Below are 21,116 nucleotides of genomic sequence, written 5' to 3' on the forward strand. Positions count from 1 at the left end.
TATATATATATATATAAGGTTTCTTAATGATTGAACTGAGGAAGGAGGAAATTCCAAGAGAAGGGGAAAAGCTAAAGGGCAAAGCTACAGGAATAACTGAGCTGACCTATTGATAATCTTGTTCTAGAACTGCAGTGACAGAAAGGATTCAGAGCTAATAAGACTAAATATTCAACACACTTTAGTAAATGTTGTGAAAGACACAAGCACCTTCCAAAGATACGTGATTTACAGAGCAGAAGTGCCATTTTTTTTAAACAGTTTTATTTATTTATGCATACAGAACTGGGGTGCAGGCCAGAGGTGCAGGGGTGGTGAGAGGATTCACCAGAGACAGAGTGGGGAGCAGAACTGGCAGATTTATGAAGCACACTGCTGAGGGGAGCAGTGGACGGGTCAGGAGAGGTCTGCCATGCCATGTGGGTCACCTCCAGGGCAGGGATCAAACTCACACTGAAGTAGCTTTAGCTTCTTAGTGCTGTGCTTTAATCTGCTGCACCACCAGGGAGGGCCCAGCTATTGATTTCTTAGTGCCTGTAAAATACCTATGACACTTTCTAAGTCCAGGAGAGGAATTTTAGCCCAGTTCTACTAACTTGTCAGAAATCTCAAAAAATTGAGACTGGCCAAGGAAAGGACTTGGCTTGGAATTGAAAGGAAATTCAAAAACAAACCCAGGGTCCTCCTGGCAAAGCCACGAGATACCGTCTCTCACGTGCACACAGATGGCACAGTTAAAAAGTCTCCAGCAAGTGTGAGGGGGTAGGGATGGAGTCAGACAACGGGGGCCTGTGTGCTGTTGGTGGGAATATAGATGGGACAGCCCTTATGGAAGCAATCTGAATTTTCCTTAAAGACCTAACAGTGGGGCCCTCCCTGGTGGTGCAAAGGGTTGGGATTGCAGCACTGCAAGCTGGCTGTAGCTGCTTCAGTGCGAGTTCAACCCCCACCCCGGAGCTGACCCACATGGCGCGGCAGACCTCTCCTGACCCGTCCGCTGCTCCCCTCAGCAGTATACTTCGTCGATCTGCCTGTTCTGTTCCCCGCTTTGTCCCTGGTGAATCCTCTCACCGCTCTTGCACCTCTGGCCTGTACCCCAGTTCTGTATGCATAAATAAATCTTAAAAAAACCCTAAAAATGGAGATAGCAGACCACCAAACTAGGTACTCTTGCCCATCTATCCAAAGAATATGAAAACACCAGCACAAAAGCTGTGTGTTACAGTGTTTATGAGCATGATTTGCACTAGTGGGACAGCAGCCTGGATCATCCACCAGCAGACTGTTGCACCAAGAACTTGTGGTTTAGCCACACTATTGAGTACTCCTCAGCCATATGTAGGGGTGAAATGTATTTTCAGGAAAATGGATCTGATAAAATACTGTAAAAAACTCATGGACATTCATGAGCACTGTGAGGGCTCTGAAGTTGAGAGGGCAGAGGGAGGCGGACAGCAGGGAGGACAGCAGGGGACTAAAAAAAGGTCAGCACAGGTTTCACTATGATGTTCCTGCAGGATAACCAGAACTTGGTGTCTTCATTTTTTCTTACCCACAGATCTATACATGCCATTAAAATGATCCTAAAAGAAAAGGTGGTTTCTTTTACAGTCCCGGAGAAACCTGTAACCTTGAAAAAATAAAAGTAATAGATGACTTGTCTGTAGAAGAGCCATAACTACACCTGCCTCAGTGGGTGAATCGGGACTGGTGGCATGCCAGTGTGTGGCCTGCACTGACGAGGCAATTAAAAAACAGAAAGAGAAATCCTGTGAGAAATAGAAATTGCAGCATAGTGAATAAAAAAAAAAAAAAGCCACTGTAAGGTGAGGACTGCATCGACATAACATTTTTCCTGAGCAGCCTGTGTCTCCCTGAGCTTCGCCCTGCTCCACAGCGCAGCTCGGTGACTGTCTGGCACTGACTCTGGAGACATTAAGCTGCTCCCCCCACGCTCCCCCAACAGGTGTACGTCAGTCAGGTCTGCGAGGACGTCCTCTCCGGTCCCCTGGACTCCGCCGTGCAGCTGGCCGGCCTGAGGTTGCTGACAAACATGACTGTCACCAACGACCACCAGCACTTGCTCAGTGGCTCCCTCACAGGCCTCTTCCGTGTGCTGCTCGCTGGAAACGGCAGCACCAAGGTACAGGGTGGCGTGATGCGGTCCAGAGGGAAGTGTGTGCAGCTTCTTCGGTGGGAATTGAATTTACAAGTCACCTTGCCTAAGTGGATGTCCTCAAAAAAGAGACTTCAGCCAGGTTTATTCAAAAGCCTTTCCATGGGGCTAAGGATAGTAAATTATTTTTATGGGCCATCTGGAAGCCTAATATTGAATGTACAGACTTGTAAAAGTCATGCTATTTCATTTATCAGTAGGTTGATATTCAGTTGGTTTTCAGAAAATCAGTTTACAGTGGGAAGAGCTAACTTTGCAAACCAGATATAAACAATGTGATAGGGAGGAATCTGAGTGAATGCTGGTTATGGATATTTTTTGCCTACTTAGTTAGCCATTATTTGTTGAAAATCTTTCTAAAATGACTTTTTAAGTTTGGTAATGAATGGCTCTGCTTTTCTTCAACCAGTCTTGAGATATAGCAGGTGACAGATTGAGCTGAATTAAACAGAATATCAGGAGACTAGCCTTTGACAGTTACTTGAGTTAAACCCCTCATGTTAGTTCCATTTTCTAAGAAATAGCATAAAAGCAGGCTATACACTGATCGATAAGTAAGGGTTATTTGAAGTGATTAATTACCAAGGTTTTATATTGGTCCATGTTCTCTGGCAAAGTTGAGAGAAAAATCCACATGTATTTTAGAAAAACCAATTGTGAAGCCATATTTCAAATACTTGTTATCACAAGTTATTTCTGGAGTTACCAGAAATACAGAAAGCTCACTGTTGTCCTCCCTTAAAAATTTGTTCTGAGATACCATTATAAGAACATTTCACATTCTGGTACCCAGACTTCTGTGAATCTGGTCCAACATGTTCCAAAAAGCATTCAGAGTTAAATGCAATATCATAGTATCAGTATTGGAACTATTGCTTCATCCAAGGCAATTTCCAAAATGTGTATACCCATCAACTCTTTCTCTCCAGTGGAGCAAGTTAACCTCGCCAGAGGTTGCATGGAAATTCCCTTTCCCTCAGCCCTTGGATTTGCAGGTACAGGAATAATTTTTCTCTGCAACTGCCTTGCCCAAACCTCAGGAGGAACATTGCGTTTGGAGCCACACAGGTCTATTAATTCTGTCCCAGACATGGTCTAATTTGTAATGTATCTTAAGACTTTTTAAGAAGTGACTCATACCACAATAGTATGTTCTATTTTTGTTTTGTTTTTCCATTGCATTATCTAGTATGGTATTTTGGGGATGCCAAAAATTTGCTTTTCTTGGTCCATCTGGAAGCCTAACCTAACCACCAACTATAACACTGTGAATAACATTTCAGCGTAAAAATGAGTTTATAGTTCCAACTTGCAAATGAACTTTTGGATTACAGTCTATTTATAAGTGGGGAAAATGTATCCCTTTCAGTAAATAAGCATTAAAGTGACTAATAGGTGATTTCATTGTACTATAATAACCTTTTGGGTACAACACTAATGCATAACTAAGTACAAATAGTGTAAGATTAATGTGAACAAACTTTTCTAACATCTGCAGTAGGAGCAAAGCAAACTAAGGGTGTTAAGAGAGCTGCCAGGTGTGACCACAAGATGGCACATATGACAAAGAAAAACAGGACTTAGCATGGTTTCAAGCCAAATACGTTGGGGTTTAATCTGCAATTGCAGTCTTAATTTATGTGTTTTCCCTTGGGTTTAATTCCCTTCTACAGACCGTATCACCATGGAATTTCAGTGAGGAGCCTAGTTAAGTCCTGCTGTTACCATTCCCTGGTTGTAAACTTGCCCTTACTGACTTCTAGTGAAGTCTTTCAAGATTTGCTTCCAGGCTTATTTTATAGGCCCAGGGCCATCCCATTTCATATTTCTTGTCCACTATTCCTAGTCAAAGCTCTACTGGTGTTGGAAACAAATGTTTATTCCCAACACTCTCAATGTTGCTGATAGCCAGACAGACCTCCAGAGGGCGCACTCGACAGGCAGGTCAGCAGTAGTCTTGACTGTGGCCTTAAGAGGCCGCAGTTTTAAAAGGCTGTCTGAAAAACATGTGGTCTGCACATACACAAGACTGGCAGTATTGGTGTCATCCAGGGAATGGATTTGGCCCAAAGGATGGTGGGTTTCCTTTTTACCTTCTGCACTGCTGAAGTGTATCATGATCAAAATGATAAAATCAAGCAAACCTTGATATCCTTTTCCTAATTAACAAATTAGTATGTACGATGCAATGGGCTATTGCAGATATGTAGGATAGAGACCTCAAGATCACAAATACTAGACCTTTATAGTAATCATTTCTAGGCATTTCTTGTGATTTTATATAGTTAGAAAATATTCTATCGTAAACCTTTGAATTTTTATAAGATAAACATCCTTCCCATGTCTAATGGAGAATATATTATTACTTTTCCTGACTTCATTACCCCTGGTTGTTCCTCGCTTTCTTGTAGTTTCGAACTTCTTGGAGAAAGTGTAATTTTACATGACTTTATTTTTAAAGGAAACATTCAATTTGAATGTATTACTCTATTTCTAGTTAGAAGTGATATGAATGTTAATGTTAGTCAGTTCTAAGTTAATGTTGGGTGATTGTATCACTACCTATTGATATGCTTGTAAAGCATTTTTTCACATAAGAGGTAAGCTTACAGATTCATAGTAACTTCCAAAAATGGGCTGTATTGTCACTTACTTAGTATTGGTAACTAAACTATCTCAAAGTTTACATAAGTTCCAGATATTTCACTTGGCAGGAGTCATAGTAAAAGTCTTTATTAACCCTAATGTGTGTTAAGTTTAGCACGTACTAGGTGTGTGTGTGTGCACAACAGGTGTGGAGCCAGGCACCGTGTGCTCCCATGAACCTCGTTGCTGTGGGTGGTGAGTACTGAGGTGCCCGTGTCAGGAATTCAGAGAGCCCTTTTAAGTTGGTAAATTGAGAAGGCTTCATAGAATTTGAACCACAGCTGTATAGGCAGGATATTAATATGGTAAGAGAATAGCATGGCAAGGAGGGAACATTTATGCTTGTTGTTTGAAAATAAACCAATCTTCTTATTTCAGGTTCAAGTTTTGAAACTGCTTTTGAATATGTCTGAAAACCCAGCCATGACAGAAGGACTACTTGGTGCCCAAGTAAATAGCGTACATGGGTTCTTATGTTTGTTTTGTTTTCGTAAATACACAAATATATAGTTGGACAGAAATCTGGATTTATTTCAAAATGTTCACTGGGATTATCTCTGAGGAGCAGTAGTGAAAGTGGTATGCATGGGCCTTTCTGCATACATGAATTCCTAAATTTTCTGTATTGAGTGTATTTCACTGAAAAAAATTGTTATGAAGAATTCTCCCTAGCACCAGTAAATTACTATCTTGCTCTCTCTACCCTGTTTGGAGTACTTAGGTCATCCTGTTTTTACTTGAATGGTTTTGTGTTCACATATATCTTACTAGCCACTGGAACACGGTATGCCAGATGCTGGGCTGAAATGCCAAAACTGCCAGTGAGTACAGAGTGATATAGGGCTTGTCATTATGGAGAAAACAAAAATAGGCAAAAAATAAATTTAATAAAAGCTATGATCGGGGCCCTCTCTGGTGGCGCAGCGGGTTAAAGCACAGCACTAAGAAGCTTAAGCCACTTCCGCATGAGTTCGATCCCCGCCTGCCCCAGAGGTGACCACATGGTGAGGCAGACCTCTCCTGGCCCGTCCGCTGCTCCCCTCAGCAGTGTACTTCGTCCATCTGCCTGTTCTGCTCCCCACTCTGTCCCTGGTGAATCCTCTCACCCTCCGCATCTCTGTCCTGTACCCCAGTTCTGTATGAATAAATAAATTAAAAAAAAAAAGTTGTGATAGGTGTTCTGAAGGAAGCCAAAGTGCTGCTGAGATAGAACAGACCTCTGCTATTGTAGAAGAGGGCCTGAGGTGTTCATCTGCTTGGCCCTGTGTCTGCAGTGCAAGGGTACAGTGGCAATTTGGGGGAATAAGGGGCCCTGTGAAGACATGAGCTTCAAAAGGGAATGAACGGTTTTTAATTTTAGGGTTCCAGTGAATTAACTTTTATCAGCTAAAACTTAAAATATATGTTCAGTATCATTTTAAAATGGGAAAGTATACATGAACAATGTTTTCAAATATTATTACAGTAACACTCATTACTTCTTCTTTCAGGTGGACTCATCATTCCTTTCCCTTTATGATGGCCATGTAGCCAAGGAGATTCTTCTCAGAGCTCTTATGCTATTTCAGAATATAAATAACTGCCTCAAAAAGGAAGGTTATTTAGCTCTTCAGCCTAATTTCACTAAAGATTCACTATTTTTCCTGTTATATGGAGAAGAATGTGCTCAGAGAATGAGAGCTTTAGTTTTTCACCATGATGCGGACGTGAAGGAAAAGGTAACACTAATACAAAAATTGTAATTGGTTGATAATATTTTTCCAAATAATGCAGTGTGGAAGCAATTCACGTAAGTTTATTTTTCATCTTCCTTAGTACAGTTAAGCTTGCCATGGTTTTCTGGTGCATTCTGTACAGTTTTATTGATAGCAAGTGAATATAAAGTTTGTTCTGTGACCATCTTTGTTGAGATTCTTCAGTTATTTACATGAAGTGACCCTTCTACTGTGTCAGGTGACTTGCAGTTTCTCCTCGGAGGCAGGATTGGTTATGTAATGAGTTGTTTCAGAACTGCCTGGATGACCTTGTCTCTAGTAGTGATGAGATTGTGAGTGCTCTTGTCCATCTCAAGCCCAGATACACTGCTTCCCAGCCTGTTCTAATTAATGAAAACTGTAAACTTTAAGGAGAAATGTTTCTTAGTACTTACTGCCATTCAGTGTATCAATATGTAAAGATGCTGTACATGAAAGTAATGGGTCAAAGCAGTAGTCTAGTCCTTAAAAAGAGCAACAGGTCTAAATGTGCTAAAAATTCTATGAAATTTAGGGTTGTTTTTTTTTTTTTTTTTAAAAAAAAAACAAACATAACAGCCCCTTTTGTGGCTTTTTAAATAAATATTTATGCCCATATGATGAATTTCTAGAATCACTTCTATATACACCTTATTTTACAGTTTAAATTTTTATAATTAGAGGGGAAATCACAAATTAAGTTTTTTCCTCTAAATTGATACAGTACTTTTTTCCTCTAAATTGATATAGTACTTTTATCAGTCACAAAATATGAAAATCTCTCAGCCATTTTTTAAAACTAGTATCTTACTCCACAAAAACTACTAAGACAATACTGATATTCCAGCAAGGTCTTTATGACTGTCAAGTTCATATCATCACCATGCTTAATTTTAAATAGGTATGCAAACAGAAGCTTTAAATTTCATTTATACATACATGGTTTCCATAGGAAGTCAGAAAATATCTAAGAGAAATGGATATTCTCAGGTTATCCTGATACAGAAGTGATACTTGGAAGATTTACAATAGAAAAAAAATTCAGTGCATGGCGAATATGGCAATTCAAATGACCACACTAGTAATATACATGCAGTGATTAAGAATAATACTTTTAATTCATAATGGACACATAAGTATTAATTCCCTGAAAGGCACATTTCTTTACAAGTTTTTCTTTTCCTTAAATTTGCCTCTTTAATGAAAATGTGTTCAAAATATACACATTCAAAACCATGATTTGGTTTCTTAGTGCTTTTTCAGCAGTATTAAATTCTAAAACTGTTAGTTTGAATAGATAATCTCATTTCCTGGATATGAGATGAAATGTCAGAATGTAGTGAAAGGAGTAATTTTTAACTACTGAGAGAAATACAGTGAAAAGTCACACTGATCTTTATCAGTGTCAGTATATATAGGTCATGCCATTGCTTAGCTTTCATTAGATAGGATTTCTCCTGGTCAGACAGGCCTAATTGAGTGGAGCTAGAACATAATTTAAAGTGCTTGGAGACTTTTGGCTAAACAGTACATGTGAATACAAAAATGTTAAGGCTATTCATGGAAAAGAAAAACAAGATATCTGGCTTACTTTTTAGTAAAGCACAGGTAAGAAAGAGGACATTTCAATGCAGTGTGCAACAGCAAGGAAGTGACAAAAACTTTGGCCAGAATCAGAGCAACACACCCCACACTATATAACATTCTGATTAGACAGTCTAGCTAAATGTTTCTTTGGAGTGAAAAAATTTATGCTTATTCAGAATTTTTTGTGCATTTAGTCATACATTTTCCCTTGACTGATTTGCATCTTTTTAGATGTAAATAAAATTGATCTTTATAAAAATTTTTATTTCACGTTTATTTTGACTACTGCTTTCCAAATTTATGAAACAGATAAAAATTGTCCTCACTGTTTCATATCCTTATACTTAAATCTGCTACACATTATCAAAAGCATTTCGCCTATTTTCAGCTTTCAATGCTGCCTCTTAGGCAGCCTACTTGAAATGTTTCTCCTCACACTTTCAATTATTTTTTCTTTAGTCATCACAATCACATTTTTGGAGGTAGGTCAGAATTATCCTCTTGTTGCTCATGAGGAAACGGAGGCACAGTGAGCATACGTAAGGTACAGGTAATCTATTTCAGATGCAGATTAGTGGCTAACATGGCATGTTAAATCATGGAGCACTGTCAGGGTAGCAATTAGATAGAAAATCTGCCTATTTTGATGGAGCAGGAAGAGTGAATGGGCCTCTCCCACAGCTCTCATGTAGGAAAGCCCTTGTAGAACTTAAAACTCCAGTCAGCTGATTCTCAGATTCACCATCTTTGCCATTATTCTACACTGGTATAATATTATAAATCTCACTGAAATGAGTGTATTAAAACAAAATGAAGAGAATAATTCAAAGTATATGTCTTTTAGCACTAAGATCTGCATTTATCTTTGAAAAGTCTTCTCTTGCAGCTGTTTTTGTACTTAGTAGATTTGATTTCTTGGATTATAAATAGAAATTTCCTAAGTCATGTTTGCATACAAACATTCTTTGCCCACTCACAGGCCCTTTGATTTGGCCATTTCTGCAACAGAAAGTATACTGCTTCCTCATTTCAAAAAAATTTCTTAAAAGGTTAACTTAGCCCAAACTATTCCTATGTTTTTATGCTAAAAAAAAATTGCTTAACATTTGGCATATAAGCTAATCTTAATAGAGTAAGAACTACTCTCAGCATGAGAATAAACTTTATCACTTAATGTGTAAGAACTACGCTTATATGTGCAGGCCTATGAAGAAATCTAGATAGGCTGACAGCCTTGAGTCACATTGTAGAAGGCCCTTAAAGTAAAGAAATGAGTCTTTAAGGTCAGTCCTACATGACCTCAGAATGATGCATTTGTTTAAAAAAAATTCCATTGCAATTTTATACCACTGAGAAGATTCAAAATCCCTATTAGCCAACTGATTTAAATGACCCATACCTGAATTTTTTTTTTTTTTTGAGCTGGCAATCAGGTAAGCACATTATTACACAAAACGTAAAAATACAAACTTGCAGAAGTTGTTTCCAAATGTAAAGATTTGTATCAGGCAATGCTTTTTTCCATTAAAAGCTACTCATTATTATTCAAAGGCTTCATCAGTATTTAGGTATCTTGATTCTCCATGCTTTAAAACAAAAAAGTCTTCAGTCTTAAGCCCAGCTTTCTCTAAAGCTTCAGTCAGTTTCCCTGGAGGTTCCAAGTAATGCTGGGGGGGGGGGGGGGTGGAAAGAGAAAAGAATGTGTGCAATGTAAGCATGCTTTTCTTCACAGGGTGTTTAAGAGTTCAACTAAAATAACATCTTTCTACTTAAAACAATGCCCTTTCATTGACGAATTAGCAAATCACATTTTCTAGTACAACTTTAGTCATAAATAGAAATATCTTATCCATTCAAAAACATGTATGTCAATTTCATTGCCAGTTTAAATTGAACATTATATTGCATGAAATCTGATCACTCGCAACATGAAATGGCAAGCTAAATAAAAGTTAACCTTCTTGAAGGCCAGAAATTTAGATAAGTATGAGAGAGTATACGTAAGCAAATGCTAGAAAAACTTTAGGCTAAAAAGGGGTTCTTATCCTCCTTCCCTAGACAGAGGTACTACAGTGTACAGAATGAAAGGTGCAGGGAGGGGTTGTGCTTTATGTACCTTTTTTTAAACTCTGAAAATGGGGAGGGAACAAGGCATACTGTTTTAGGTTGTTTTCACCTACTCAAATGTTTTCCAAATAAATTGAGACCACCTGAATGTGTTATTCTAAGTACTAAAACGTTATGAATAAAGAAATTTAAAAATATAGAAGAAAATTATTTCACTGGTTATTTTTGTACTGGTCTACATTTTTACAGTATATAATGCCATCTTTTTTCTTTTTTAAAGGGTTTTCCCCCCTCAATTTCAATTAGAAAAGCTTTAAAATGTGGAAGTATAAAGCAGGATTTTAAAAAAATCAGTCAGCCTGCTCTAGTCACCAGCTGCTTGTGCCCTTCATGCAATGTCATTCAAGAGCCTCCCGCATAGCCAGGCCAGTGAACCCAACAAAAACCCTTGCCTACCTGGAGCTTACGTTCCATTACAGAGAAAGGTAAGCAAACAGTGTCAGGGCTGAAAGTGGGGTGGAGATGTAACTTTAAACATGATAGTCCTTCTAAGGTGACCGCAGAACAAAGACCTGCTAGAGCAGACTGCACAGCGGGTAAGCAGAGCTGACTGAGTGAGGGGAACTGTCAGGCCATTCTGGCAAAGTGGCGAGAGTGCCTGCTGCAGGGTTGAGGACAGACTGGAAGGGGCGGAGTGGCAGGAGGGAATGATGAGTGGTTGTCAAAGTCTGAGCTGAGCTGCATGCAGGTGTGGAATATCTGAATGGGAAAGAGAAGACAAGTCAAGATTGTGGCTGATGTAACAAAAACAAGTTTGAGGGAAGATTGGGAAATCTGGTTTTGGTATGTGGCTTATAGCTATCTTCAAGAGAGAAATCAATTAGAGAAACAAGCCTGGAGTAAGGCAAAAATGTTAATCTCCTGCTCTTCTAAAGTAGCAGCACAGACTAAGAAGGGATAGCCAGTCATGTAATAAGAAAACTAGAAAAGTTTTTGTGGCTTTATATGCACAGATTTGGAGACGGGGGGGGGGGGGTTGGTGGACAGAGCCAATATGTGACATAATAGTTTTTCTACTGGCAAACTTTCAGTCCAACTCAACCAGTAAACAGAACCCATTCACTTACCTCAGCATCTCCAGCCTGACCCATTTCTCTCTCCCTCTGAGGTGGGTGCTCTATCACTTGCTAAGTTTGGGAGCAGAGAGAGGGGAACATTGGGTGTGGCTGTGGTTATTCTTGAACAGACTTGGGGAAGGCACGGATTCTACTCCACAGAGCCTGACTCTGAACTGCCACCATAATGTGTATCCCTAACTGAGCCCTGGAACAAATGACCCCAGAGCACTGGTAAGGCACCAATCTCCCGCTCCTTTCTCCTGAGGCTGCAAATCGTAGTCCCCTGACAGTGAACTGGGAAGCAGCCTCTGCATGTGGAGCCTGAGCCCTAAGTGCCCTCTACCCGCACCCCAACCTGGGAACACTTGAGGCATCTGGGCTCCCACTTCCACATATACTCTCTCCCCTCCCATCTTCTTAAAAAAGGAGGATCCCAAAACTAAAACTACATTCTCGGTGTAGGGGAAAGAGCATGTAAGTGAAGACACAGCCAAGATGACTTGGAGATAGATAATTGAACTGAATTATCCAGGAACAAAAGGAATTCTTCAGAAAAATTTAAGTTCTTTAGAAAACGTCAGTAGAAACAATGGGTATGAGGAACGCAATAAAAGGACTGAAAAGCGCCAAGGTATGCATAGGCCTATTCTTGCTGAGGAAAGAATTACAGAAATAGAGTACTAAAATATAAGTAGACTTAGACTGAGTCTTTGTAGAAATAACAACTTAGTAATGAACTAGCTGATATCCAAAATCTCTTTTTAGTCATTTTTATGCATATTGGATTGCTTTTACAAGTAAAATGCAGTTTTAAATGGCATAAGAAATTTTAAAAAGATGTAATCCTTGCCCCCAGGAAAATAGTTTTGTTAAATTCTTACACAACTACCCTCTGCCTACCTCTTTGCTAAGCCAATGTTAGCTGTAAGCTATAACTCTGGATTTTGATGTTGCAGCATCTTGGAGTTTCTCCACAGGTCAGTTCTTGGCTGTTACAACATCTAGCTTAGGTAAGAGCACTTCTGAGTGGCGGCCGAGAGCTGGTGCTCACCAGTGCCACGCAGTGCGCTGCAGCCACAGGGCCACACGTAAGGGGAAAGCAAGACAGCAGATTACACGTAAGTGTCCAAAGTGGATGGTCCAGCTCGCTGCACCCATGGAGGGCCAGACAATCGTATTCCCTTTTAAGGGGGTTATTTGACTTAGTACATTAGAAGATACTCAAATTAAAGACCTTGGCATCTAAAAAGTTAACATGCATAGCCTGAAACTCACTTCCACAAAAACTAGTGAATTAGGTTTCAGTGCTTAAATACATCACCCCTAAGCTATTTGTAGTACAGTAAACAGCTATTATAATCAATTCTATGCAAATACTTTTAAGGTATTTGCAAACTGTGTGCTAAACATGCCCCCTGACAAATTCCATCTAGTTTATAACAAAATCAGTTGTCAACTTAATTCCAAATTGCTATGAATACATCATTTTATTCAAATATTCATTAAATAAAATGGAGGTCAGCTTTTTAACAAGAATAATTCTTGAAGGCTAAATAAGTTTCAAATGAGGTTTTCCATCCCCATCTTTCCTCAGAGAGCACAACTGTTTCTCCATTTGCTTCATATCACTTTATTCAAGTAGCTATAGATCTTTCAAAACAGAACACACACATAATGGCATAAAAAATTACCAAATAGTGACCTGCCACTAGAAACCAGTAACAAACTCCCCTTCTCCAAAATGCACAAGCACCCACATTCTCATTCATCCTCAAGGTCTTTCATCTCCCCGGAAAGACAGGTAGTGCACGCAGAAGTGTATCAGGTAATTTTGGAACAAGATACAACTTAGGGAGAAGAAGGCTAGAAAAGAACGGAGAGAACTTAAAATGGTATGAAAACACAGGGTAGCTACTGAGGCATGCTGGGATACATCCCACAAAGCAAGCTGGGAGAAGCCAGTTTAACTATCCCTTCTCCAGATTTCGCTTAAGGCAGGCCCTGAACCCAGGAAGAGAGAAAGCTTTTTGCTATGCTCCTGCTTGATGCCAAAACCCTGACAAGTAGCAGTTTGGGGTTCAGCTGACTTCAGGAAAAACCAGCTTCTCTGGGATAATCTAGGAATAAAACCACCAATTTATCCACTGCCTCACACATAGCTAACACTGAGTCAAAGATTACTAATTAAACAATTTATTGTCCCCAGAAGTTCTAGGCAGTCTGCCGTATTTCCCCTCATGCTCAGCCTCACCAGTGCTCCAGCTCAGCTAACCATTCCCATGCTTGCCATTCTCCTTGCTTTCTCCCAGCTATGTTCAAATGTCACCTCTTACATGAAGCTGTCCCTGATTCCTCCAGCCATTCCTGTTTCAGACCACTTTATTCCAGGTTATTGAGTTTACGCCTTTCAATACTTAAGGGAAGCGATAACTCATTTTTCTGTTTCCTAAGACTATAGATTTTTGGTTCTTTAAATACATGCTTTGTGAACTGTGAAGCCAGAAGAATAGGCAGGCAATGAGGGGTTTTCTTCCACTGCATATAAATGCTGTTTTACTAACTGACATGATTTATCACCTTAGTTCATCTGGTGACTGTGATGGCTGGGCAGGTTCTGATTCCAGTTTGGTATCTAAAAACTCTAAGGGTATATAGCCCTTGAATCCTATCATAGGTCAACACATAACTGGTTATTTTTATCATGATCAAGCTCACCTCATTTGCTAAGGCAAAAGTTCCCCAGTGAATTGCCACAGACTTCTTGGTTTGAAGATCAGTGTGAATCTTTACAGCTTCTTCTGGGTCTACGTGCTGATACTTCATAAACCACCTGAGAAAACACGAATTCACTTTTTTCTGGTTTTTAAAATATACACTGAATTATAATTACTGATTTGTCTAATCTTTAAGCTTCCTGCACAGGAACAACAATAAGCAAAACCATTTTCTTCACTCTACTTTGCTGGAAAAAAATAAGCAGAATTTAAAAAAAAAAAAAAGCAGAATTCATTCTTGTTCGAATTGCTATACAATAGGTAAGTTCCACGCAAGACTCCCCTGGGCCCAGGAAAGGAGTTAAAGCTTTTCAGTGTCCTTTCTGCTTGATCGCTCTTTCTCTGGGCCTCTCCCTCTGCATCTCTCTGTATCTCTCTGTATCTCTTCCTCTCTCTTGGTCTCATTCTCTAGGTCTCTCAGTTTCTGCCTTACTGTCTCTGTCTCTTTCTGGATCTCTGTCTCTATGGGTCTCACTCTAGGTGTCTCTGGGTTTCTCCATCTCTGGGTCTCTCCATCTGTCTCTCTGTCTGTCTTGTCTCTCTCTGGGTCTATGTCTCTCTCCGTCTCTAACTGGCTCTCTTTGGGTTTCTCCATCTCTGGACACCTCTGGGTCTGTTGCTCTCTGGGTCTCTCCATTTCTCAGTCTGTGGGTGTCTCTGTCTAAGTGTATCTGGGTCTGGGTGTCTCCGTCTCACTCTGGATCTTTCTCACTCTAGATGTGTCCCGGTCTCACTCTAGATGTGTCTTCTGGGTCTCTCTGTTTTGGACTCTGAGTGTCTCTCGGAGGGACACTCTGGGTTCTCTGATTGTGTCTCTCGGAGTCTGTCTCTGGGTCTCCATCTCTCTGGGTCTCTCTTGGTCAGTCTCTCGCAGGGTCTCTACATCTCACTTTGGGCCTCTTGTCTCTCCATCTCTGGGACTCTCTGTCTCTCTGAGTCTCTGGGTTTCTCCATCTCAGGGCCCCTCCAGGTTCTCGTGGTCTGTATCTCTCTCTGGGTCTCTGCGTCTCAATCTCTCTGGATCAGTCTATCTCTCTGGATCTGTGTCTGGATCTCTTGGTCTCAGTCTCTTTGGGTCTCTCGGTTTCTGGATCTGTCTCTTATCTCTCAATTTCTCTGGGTCTCACTAAAACTCTGTCTCTGGGTGTCATAGTCGCTGGGCCTCTCCATGTGACTTGCTCTGGGGTCTCTCAGTCTCTTTGGGTTTCTCCATCTCTCTGTCTCTCTCTGGGTCTGTCTGTCTTTGGGTCTCTCTGTTTCTCTGGGTCTCTGTGCCTCTTTGAATCTGTCACTCACTGGGTCTCTCCATTCTGGGCCTCTCTGGGTCTATCTCTCAGTCTCTATCTCTCTATCTCTCTGGGTCTTCATCTCTCAGTCTCTATCTCATCTCTTTGGGTCTCTGTCTCTGGGTCTTTATCTCATCTCTGGTTGTATCTCTTGGTTTCAGTCTCTCTGGGTCTCTGTGCCTCTGAATCTGTCACTCTGGGTCTCTCCTTCTCTAGGTCTCAACAGGTCTCTGATCTGGGCCTCTCAGGCTCTCTGTCTCTGGGTCTCTCAATCTTGGACAGAGCCAGAGAAACAGACTCAGAGACCATCTCTGGGGTCACGGTCTCTGGGTCTCTCCGTCTGTCTCAGTGGCTCTCTAGGTCTCTCCATCGGTCTCAGTCTCTCTGGGTCTCTTCTTTCTAGGTCTCAGAGATAGAGGTAGAGAGACCCATCTCTCTCTGGGTCTATCTCTGGGTCTCAGTCTATCTGGGTCTCTCGGTCTGTCTCTGGGTCTCTACCTCTCTATCTCTGGGTCTTTGTCTCTGCATCTATCGCTCGGTCTCTATCTCTGTACCTCTCTGGGTCTATCTCTCTGTCTCTACTCTGGATCTATCTCTGGGTCTCTGGATTTCTCCGTTGGTCTCTGGGTCTCCGTCTCTTCTCTCTAGGTCTCAGATAGAGGTAGAGACCCAGAGACTTATCTCTCTGGGTTTCTCTATCTCATCTCTCTGGGTCTCTCTTGGGTGTCTGGATCTCTCAGGGTCTCTACCTCTCTGGGTCTCAATCTCTGGATCTCTATCTCTTGGGTCTCTGGGTCTATATCTCCCAGTCTCTACCTCTGGGTCTCTATCTCATCTCTCTGGGTCTTGGACTTTATGGGTCTCTCGCTCAGTCTCTCTACCTCTCTGGGTCTCTCCATCACTCTGGGCCTCTAGGTTTCTCTCAGGCTCTCTGGATATCTCCGTCTCTAGGTCTGTCCATCTCTGGGTCACGTCTCTCCATTGCTCTCTGGGTCTCTTATTTCTAGGTCTTAGAGAGACCCAGACAGAGACACCGAGACCCATCTTTCTGGGTCTCAGTCTATCTCTGGATTTCTATCTCAGTCTCTCTATCTCTCGGCCTCTGGGTCTCTACTTCTGTCTATCTCTGGGTCTTTCTGGGTCTCTCTGGATCTCAGGGTCTATCTCTCTGTCTCTACCTCTCTGGGTCTCTATCTCTGCATCTTTCTGGTCTCTATCTCTCTGGGTCTCTGTCTCTATCTCTCGGTCTACCTCTGGGTCTCTGTCTCTCTACCTCTCTGGGTCTCTCTCTTGGTCTCTCTCTCTCTGGGTTTCTCCATTGGTCTCGGTTTCTCTGGGTCTCCGTCTCTTCTATCTAGGTCTCAGAGGTAGAGATAGACCTAGAGAGATTGGTCTCTGGGTCTCTCTATCACTAGGTCTTACTGGGTCTATCACTCTGGGTCTCACTGGGTATCTCTTGGTCTCTATCTCTGTCTCTACCTCTCTGGGTCTCTGTCTCTTTCTAGGTCTCTCTATCTCTGTCTCGGTCTTTCTGGGTCTCTGTTCTCTATGTCTCAGAGAGACAGAGGTACAGAGACACAGAGAGCCATCTCTCTGGGTCTCTATCTCTGTATCTTTGGGTCGTTCTGGGTCTCTCTCTCTGGACCTCTCTCATCTCTCTGTCTCTACCTCTCTGGGTCTCAGTTTTTTGGGTCTATCTCTGGGTCTTGGGGTCTCTATCTCTCGGTCTCGGTGTCTCTGGGTCTCCGTCTCTTCTCTCTAGGTCTCAGAGAGAGGTAGAGAGACACAGAGACTCATCTCTCTGGGTCTTTACCTCTCGGTATATATCTCTCTCTGGGTCTCTAGGTATCTCTGTCTCTATCTCTGGGTCTTTCTGGATCTCTCGGGTCTTTATCTGGGTCTATCTCTGGGTCTCGGGATCTCTATCTCTCTGGTTCTCCATCTGTTCTCTCGGTCTCAGAGAGACAGAGACAGAGAGACCCATCTCTCTGGGTCTCTGTCTCTGGATATCTCTGGGTCTTCATCTCATCTCTCTGGGTCTCTCACTCTGGGTGTCTCTGGGTCTCTCTTGGATCTCAATCTCTCTGGATCTTTCTATCTCTGGCGGTATATCGCTACCAGAGATAGACCCAGAGAGATGGGTCTCTGTCTCTTTATCTGTCTCTCTCTATGTCTCTCTGTCTCTATTTCTAAGTGGGTCTCTGGATTTCTTTCTCTCTGGATCTCTCTCTGGCGGTCTATCGCTAGCAGAGATAGACCCAGAGACCCATCTCTCTGGGTCTCTGTCTCTCTCTACATCTCTCTGTCTCTACCTCTCTGGCTCTCTATCTCTGAGTGGGTCTCTGGTTCTCGGGATCTCTATCTCTCTGGATCTTTCTACCTCTGGCGGTCTATCTCTATCAAGATAGACCCAGAGAGATGGGTCTATCTCCGGTCTCTGTCTCTTTATCTGTCTCTATGTCTCTCTGTCTCTACCTCTCTGGCTCTCTATCTCTGAGTGGGTCTCTCCTGGGACTCGGGGTCTCTATCTCTCTGGATCTTTCTATCTCTGGCAGTCTATCGCTACCAGAGAAAGACCCAGAGACCCATCTCTCTGGGTCTTTCTCTGGGATCTGTCTCTCTCTACGTCTGTCTGTCTCTACTTCTCTGGCTCTCTGTCTCTGAGTGGGTCTCAGGATCTCTATCTCTCTCGATCTTTCTATCTCTTGGTCTCTGTCTCTTTATCTGTCTCTCTATGTCTCTGTCTCTACCTCTCTGGCTATCTCTGAGTGGGTCTCTGGGTCTCTTGGGTCTCAGGATCTCTATCTCTCTGGGTCTCTGTCTCTTTATCTGTCTCTCTCTGCGTCTCTCTGGCTCTACCTCTCTGGCTCGCTATCTGAGTGGGTCTCTCTTGGGTCTCGGGATCCCTGTCTCTCTATGTCTCTCTGTCTCTACCTCTCTGGCTATCTCTGGGTCTCTATCTCTCTGGATCTTTCTATCTCTGGCGGTCTATCGCTACCAGAGATAGACCCATCTCTCTGGGTCTCTGTCTCTTTGTCTCTCTCTACATCCCTCTGTCTCTACCTCTCTGGCTATCTCTGAGTGGGTCTCTATCTCTGGATCTTTCTATCTCTGGCGGTCTATCTCTGGGTCTCTGTCTCTTTGTCTCTCTCTATATCTCTTTGTCTCTACCTCTCTGGCTATCTCTGAGTGGGTCTCTGGGTCTCGGAATCTCTATCTCTGGATCTTTCTATTTCTGGCGGTCTATCTCTACCAGCGATAGACCCAGAGAGATAGGTCTCTGGGTCTATCTCCAGTCTCTGTCCCTCTATCTGTGTCTCTCTATGTCTCTACCTCTCTGGCTATCTGTGAGTGGGTCTCTGGGTCTCTCTTGGGTTTCGGGATCTCTGTCTCTCTGGATCTTTTTATCTCTGGCGGTCTATCGCTACAAGAGATAGACCCATCTCTCTGGGTCTATCTCTGGGTCTCTGTCTCTTTGTCTCTCTCTACATCTCTCTGTCTCTACCTCTCTGGCTGAGTGGGTCTCTGGGTCTTGGGATCTCTATCTGGATCTATCTATCTCTGGCGGTCTGTCTCTACCAGAGATACACCCAGAGACCCGTCTCTCTGTGTCTCTCTGTCTCTTTATCTGTCTTTCTCTACGTCTCTTTGTCTCTACCTCTCTGACTGTCTCTGGGTTTCTGGGTCTTTCTTGGGTCTCGGGATCTCTATCTGTCTCTATGTCTCTCGGTCTCTACCTCTCTGGCTATCTCTGAGTGGGTCTCTGGGTCTCTCTTGGGTCTCGGGATCTCTATCTCTCTGGGTCTATCTCTGGGTCTCTGTCTCTTTGTCTCTCTCTACATTTCTCTGTCTCTACCTCTCTGGCTATCTCTGAGTGGGTCTTGGGATCTCTATCTGGATCTTTCTATCTCTGGCAGTCTATCTCTACCAGAGATACACCCAGAGACCTGTCTCTCTGGGTCTCTCTGTCTCTTTATCTCTACCTCTCTGACTGTCTCTGGGTCTTTCTTGGGTCTCAGGATCTCTGTCTCTATGTCTCTCTGTCTCTACCTCTCTGGCTATCTCTGAGTGGGTCTCTGGATCTCTATCTCTCTGGATCTTTCTATCTCTGGCGGTCTATCACTACCAGAGATACACCCAGAGACCCATCTCTCTGGGTCTTTCTCTGGGATCTGTCTCTCTGTCTCTACCTCTCTGGCTCTCTATCTCTGAGTGGGTCTCTGGGCCTCGGGATCTCTCTCTCTCTGGATCTATCTCTGGGTTTCTGTCTCTATCTATCTCTCTACATCTCTGTCTCTACCTCTCTGGCTATCTCTGAGTGGGTCTCTGGGTCTCTCGATCTCTATCTCTCTGAATCTTTCTATCTCTGGCAGTCTATTGCTACCAGAGATAGACACAGAGACCCATCTCTCTGGGTCTCTGTCTCTGGGTCTCTGTCTCTCTCTGCATCTCTCTGTCTCTACCTCTCTGGCTCTCTATCTCTGAGTGGGTCTCTCTTGGGACTTGGGATCTCTCTCTCTGGATCTTTCTATCTCTGGTGGTTTATCGCCACCAGAGATAGACCCAGAGACCATCTCTCTGGGTCTTTCTCTGGGTCTCTGTTTCTTTATCTGTCTCTAAGTCTCTCTACCTCTCTGGCTCTCTATCTCTGAGTGGGTCTCTCTTGGGACTCGGGATCTCTCTCTCTGGCTCTATCTCTGGTGGTCTATCTCTACCAGAGATAGACCCACCTCTGGGTCTATCTCTGGGTCTCTGTCTCTCTCTACGTCTCTACCTCTTTGGCTATCTGAGTGGGTTTCTGGGTCTCTCTTGGGTCTCGGATCTCTATCTCTCTTCTATCTTTGGTGGTCTATCGCTACCAGAGATAGACCCAGAGACCCATCTCTCTGGGTCTATCTCTGGATCTCTGTCTCTTTGTCTCTCTATGTCTGTCTCTACCTCTGAGTATCTCTGAGTGGGTCTCAGGATCTCTATCTCTCTCTATGTCTCTCTGTCTCTACCTCTCTGGCTATCTGTGAGTGGGTCTCTGGGTCTCGGGATCTCTATCTCTCTGGATCTTTCTATCTCTGGGTCTATGTCTGGTTCTCTGTCTCTTTATCTGTCTCTTTATGTCTCTGTGTCTCTACCTCTCTGGCTCTATCTCAGTGGGTTTCTGGGTCTCTCTTGGGTCTCAGATGTCTATCTCTCTGGATCTTTCTATCTCTGGTGGTCTATCGCTACCAGAGATAGACCCAGAGACCCATCTCAGATAGTCAGAGAGGTAGAGACAGAGATCCAGAGATAGACCCAGAGAGATGGGTCTCTGGGTCTATCTCTGGATCTCTGTCTCTACCTCTCTAGCTATCTGTGAGTGGGTCTCGGGATCTCTATCTCTCTGGATCTTTCTATCTCTGGCGGTCTATCTCTACCAGAGATACACCCAGAGACCCGTCTCTCTGGGTCTCTCTATCTGTCTTTCTCTACGTCTCTTTGTCTGCGCTCTATCTCTATCAGAGATAGACCCAGAGACCCATCTCTCTGTCTCTTTATCTGTCTCTAAGTCTCTCTGTCTCTAGCTCTCTGGCTCTCTATCTCTGAGTGGGTCTCTATCTCTGAGTGGGTCTCTCTTGGGTGGGTCTCTCTTGGTCTCGGGATCTTTCTATCTCTGGCGGTCTATCTCTGGGTCTCTGTCTCTGTCTCTCTCTAAGTCTCTGTGGCACTCTATCTCTGAGTGGGTCTCTCTTGGGTCT

The 21,116-nt window shown here is 42.8% G+C and overlaps 2 protein-coding genes across 6 annotated transcripts in view; one reads left to right on the forward strand and one right to left on the reverse strand.

Moving 5' to 3' along the window:
* The window catches only part of ARMC10 (armadillo repeat containing 10), a 33,061-nt gene extending 25,954 nt beyond the window's left edge, over positions 1–7,107 (forward strand). For both annotated transcript variants that reach the window (XM_012720929.1, XM_004676906.2), the window contains exons 4-6: positions 1,967–2,143; positions 5,201–5,272; positions 6,313–7,107. In XM_012720929.1, the coding sequence (XP_012576383.1) occupies positions 1,967–2,143; positions 5,201–5,272; positions 6,313–6,564 (501 nt within the window). In that variant the 3' untranslated portion in view covers positions 6,565–7,107. The remainder of the gene's footprint in view (positions 1–1,966; positions 2,144–5,200; positions 5,273–6,312) is intronic.
* A 21-nt stretch (positions 7,108–7,128) lies between these two features.
* NAPEPLD (N-acyl phosphatidylethanolamine phospholipase D) overlaps positions 7,129–21,116 on the reverse strand; it is a 68,385-nt gene continuing 54,397 nt past the window's right edge. For 2 of the 4 annotated variants that reach the window (XM_012720926.1, XM_012720925.1), the window contains exons 4-5: positions 14,043–14,157; positions 7,200–9,809 (exon numbers count right to left, since the gene is read on the reverse strand). In XM_012720926.1, coding sequence (XP_012576380.1) covers positions 9,684–9,809; positions 14,043–14,157 — 241 coding nt within the window. In that variant the 3' untranslated portion in view covers positions 7,200–9,683. Of the gene's footprint in view, positions 9,810–14,042; positions 14,158–21,116 lie in introns of all 4 variants that reach the window. The other 2 variants (XM_012720928.1, XM_012720927.1) reach the window with 2 other exon arrangements.

This window comes from Condylura cristata, unplaced genomic scaffold (assembly GCF_000260355.1).
Source record: "Condylura cristata isolate star-nosed mole 26May11 unplaced genomic scaffold, ConCri1.0 scaffold00005, whole genome shotgun sequence".
Lineage (NCBI taxonomy): Eukaryota > Metazoa > Chordata > Mammalia > Eulipotyphla > Talpidae > Condylura > Condylura cristata.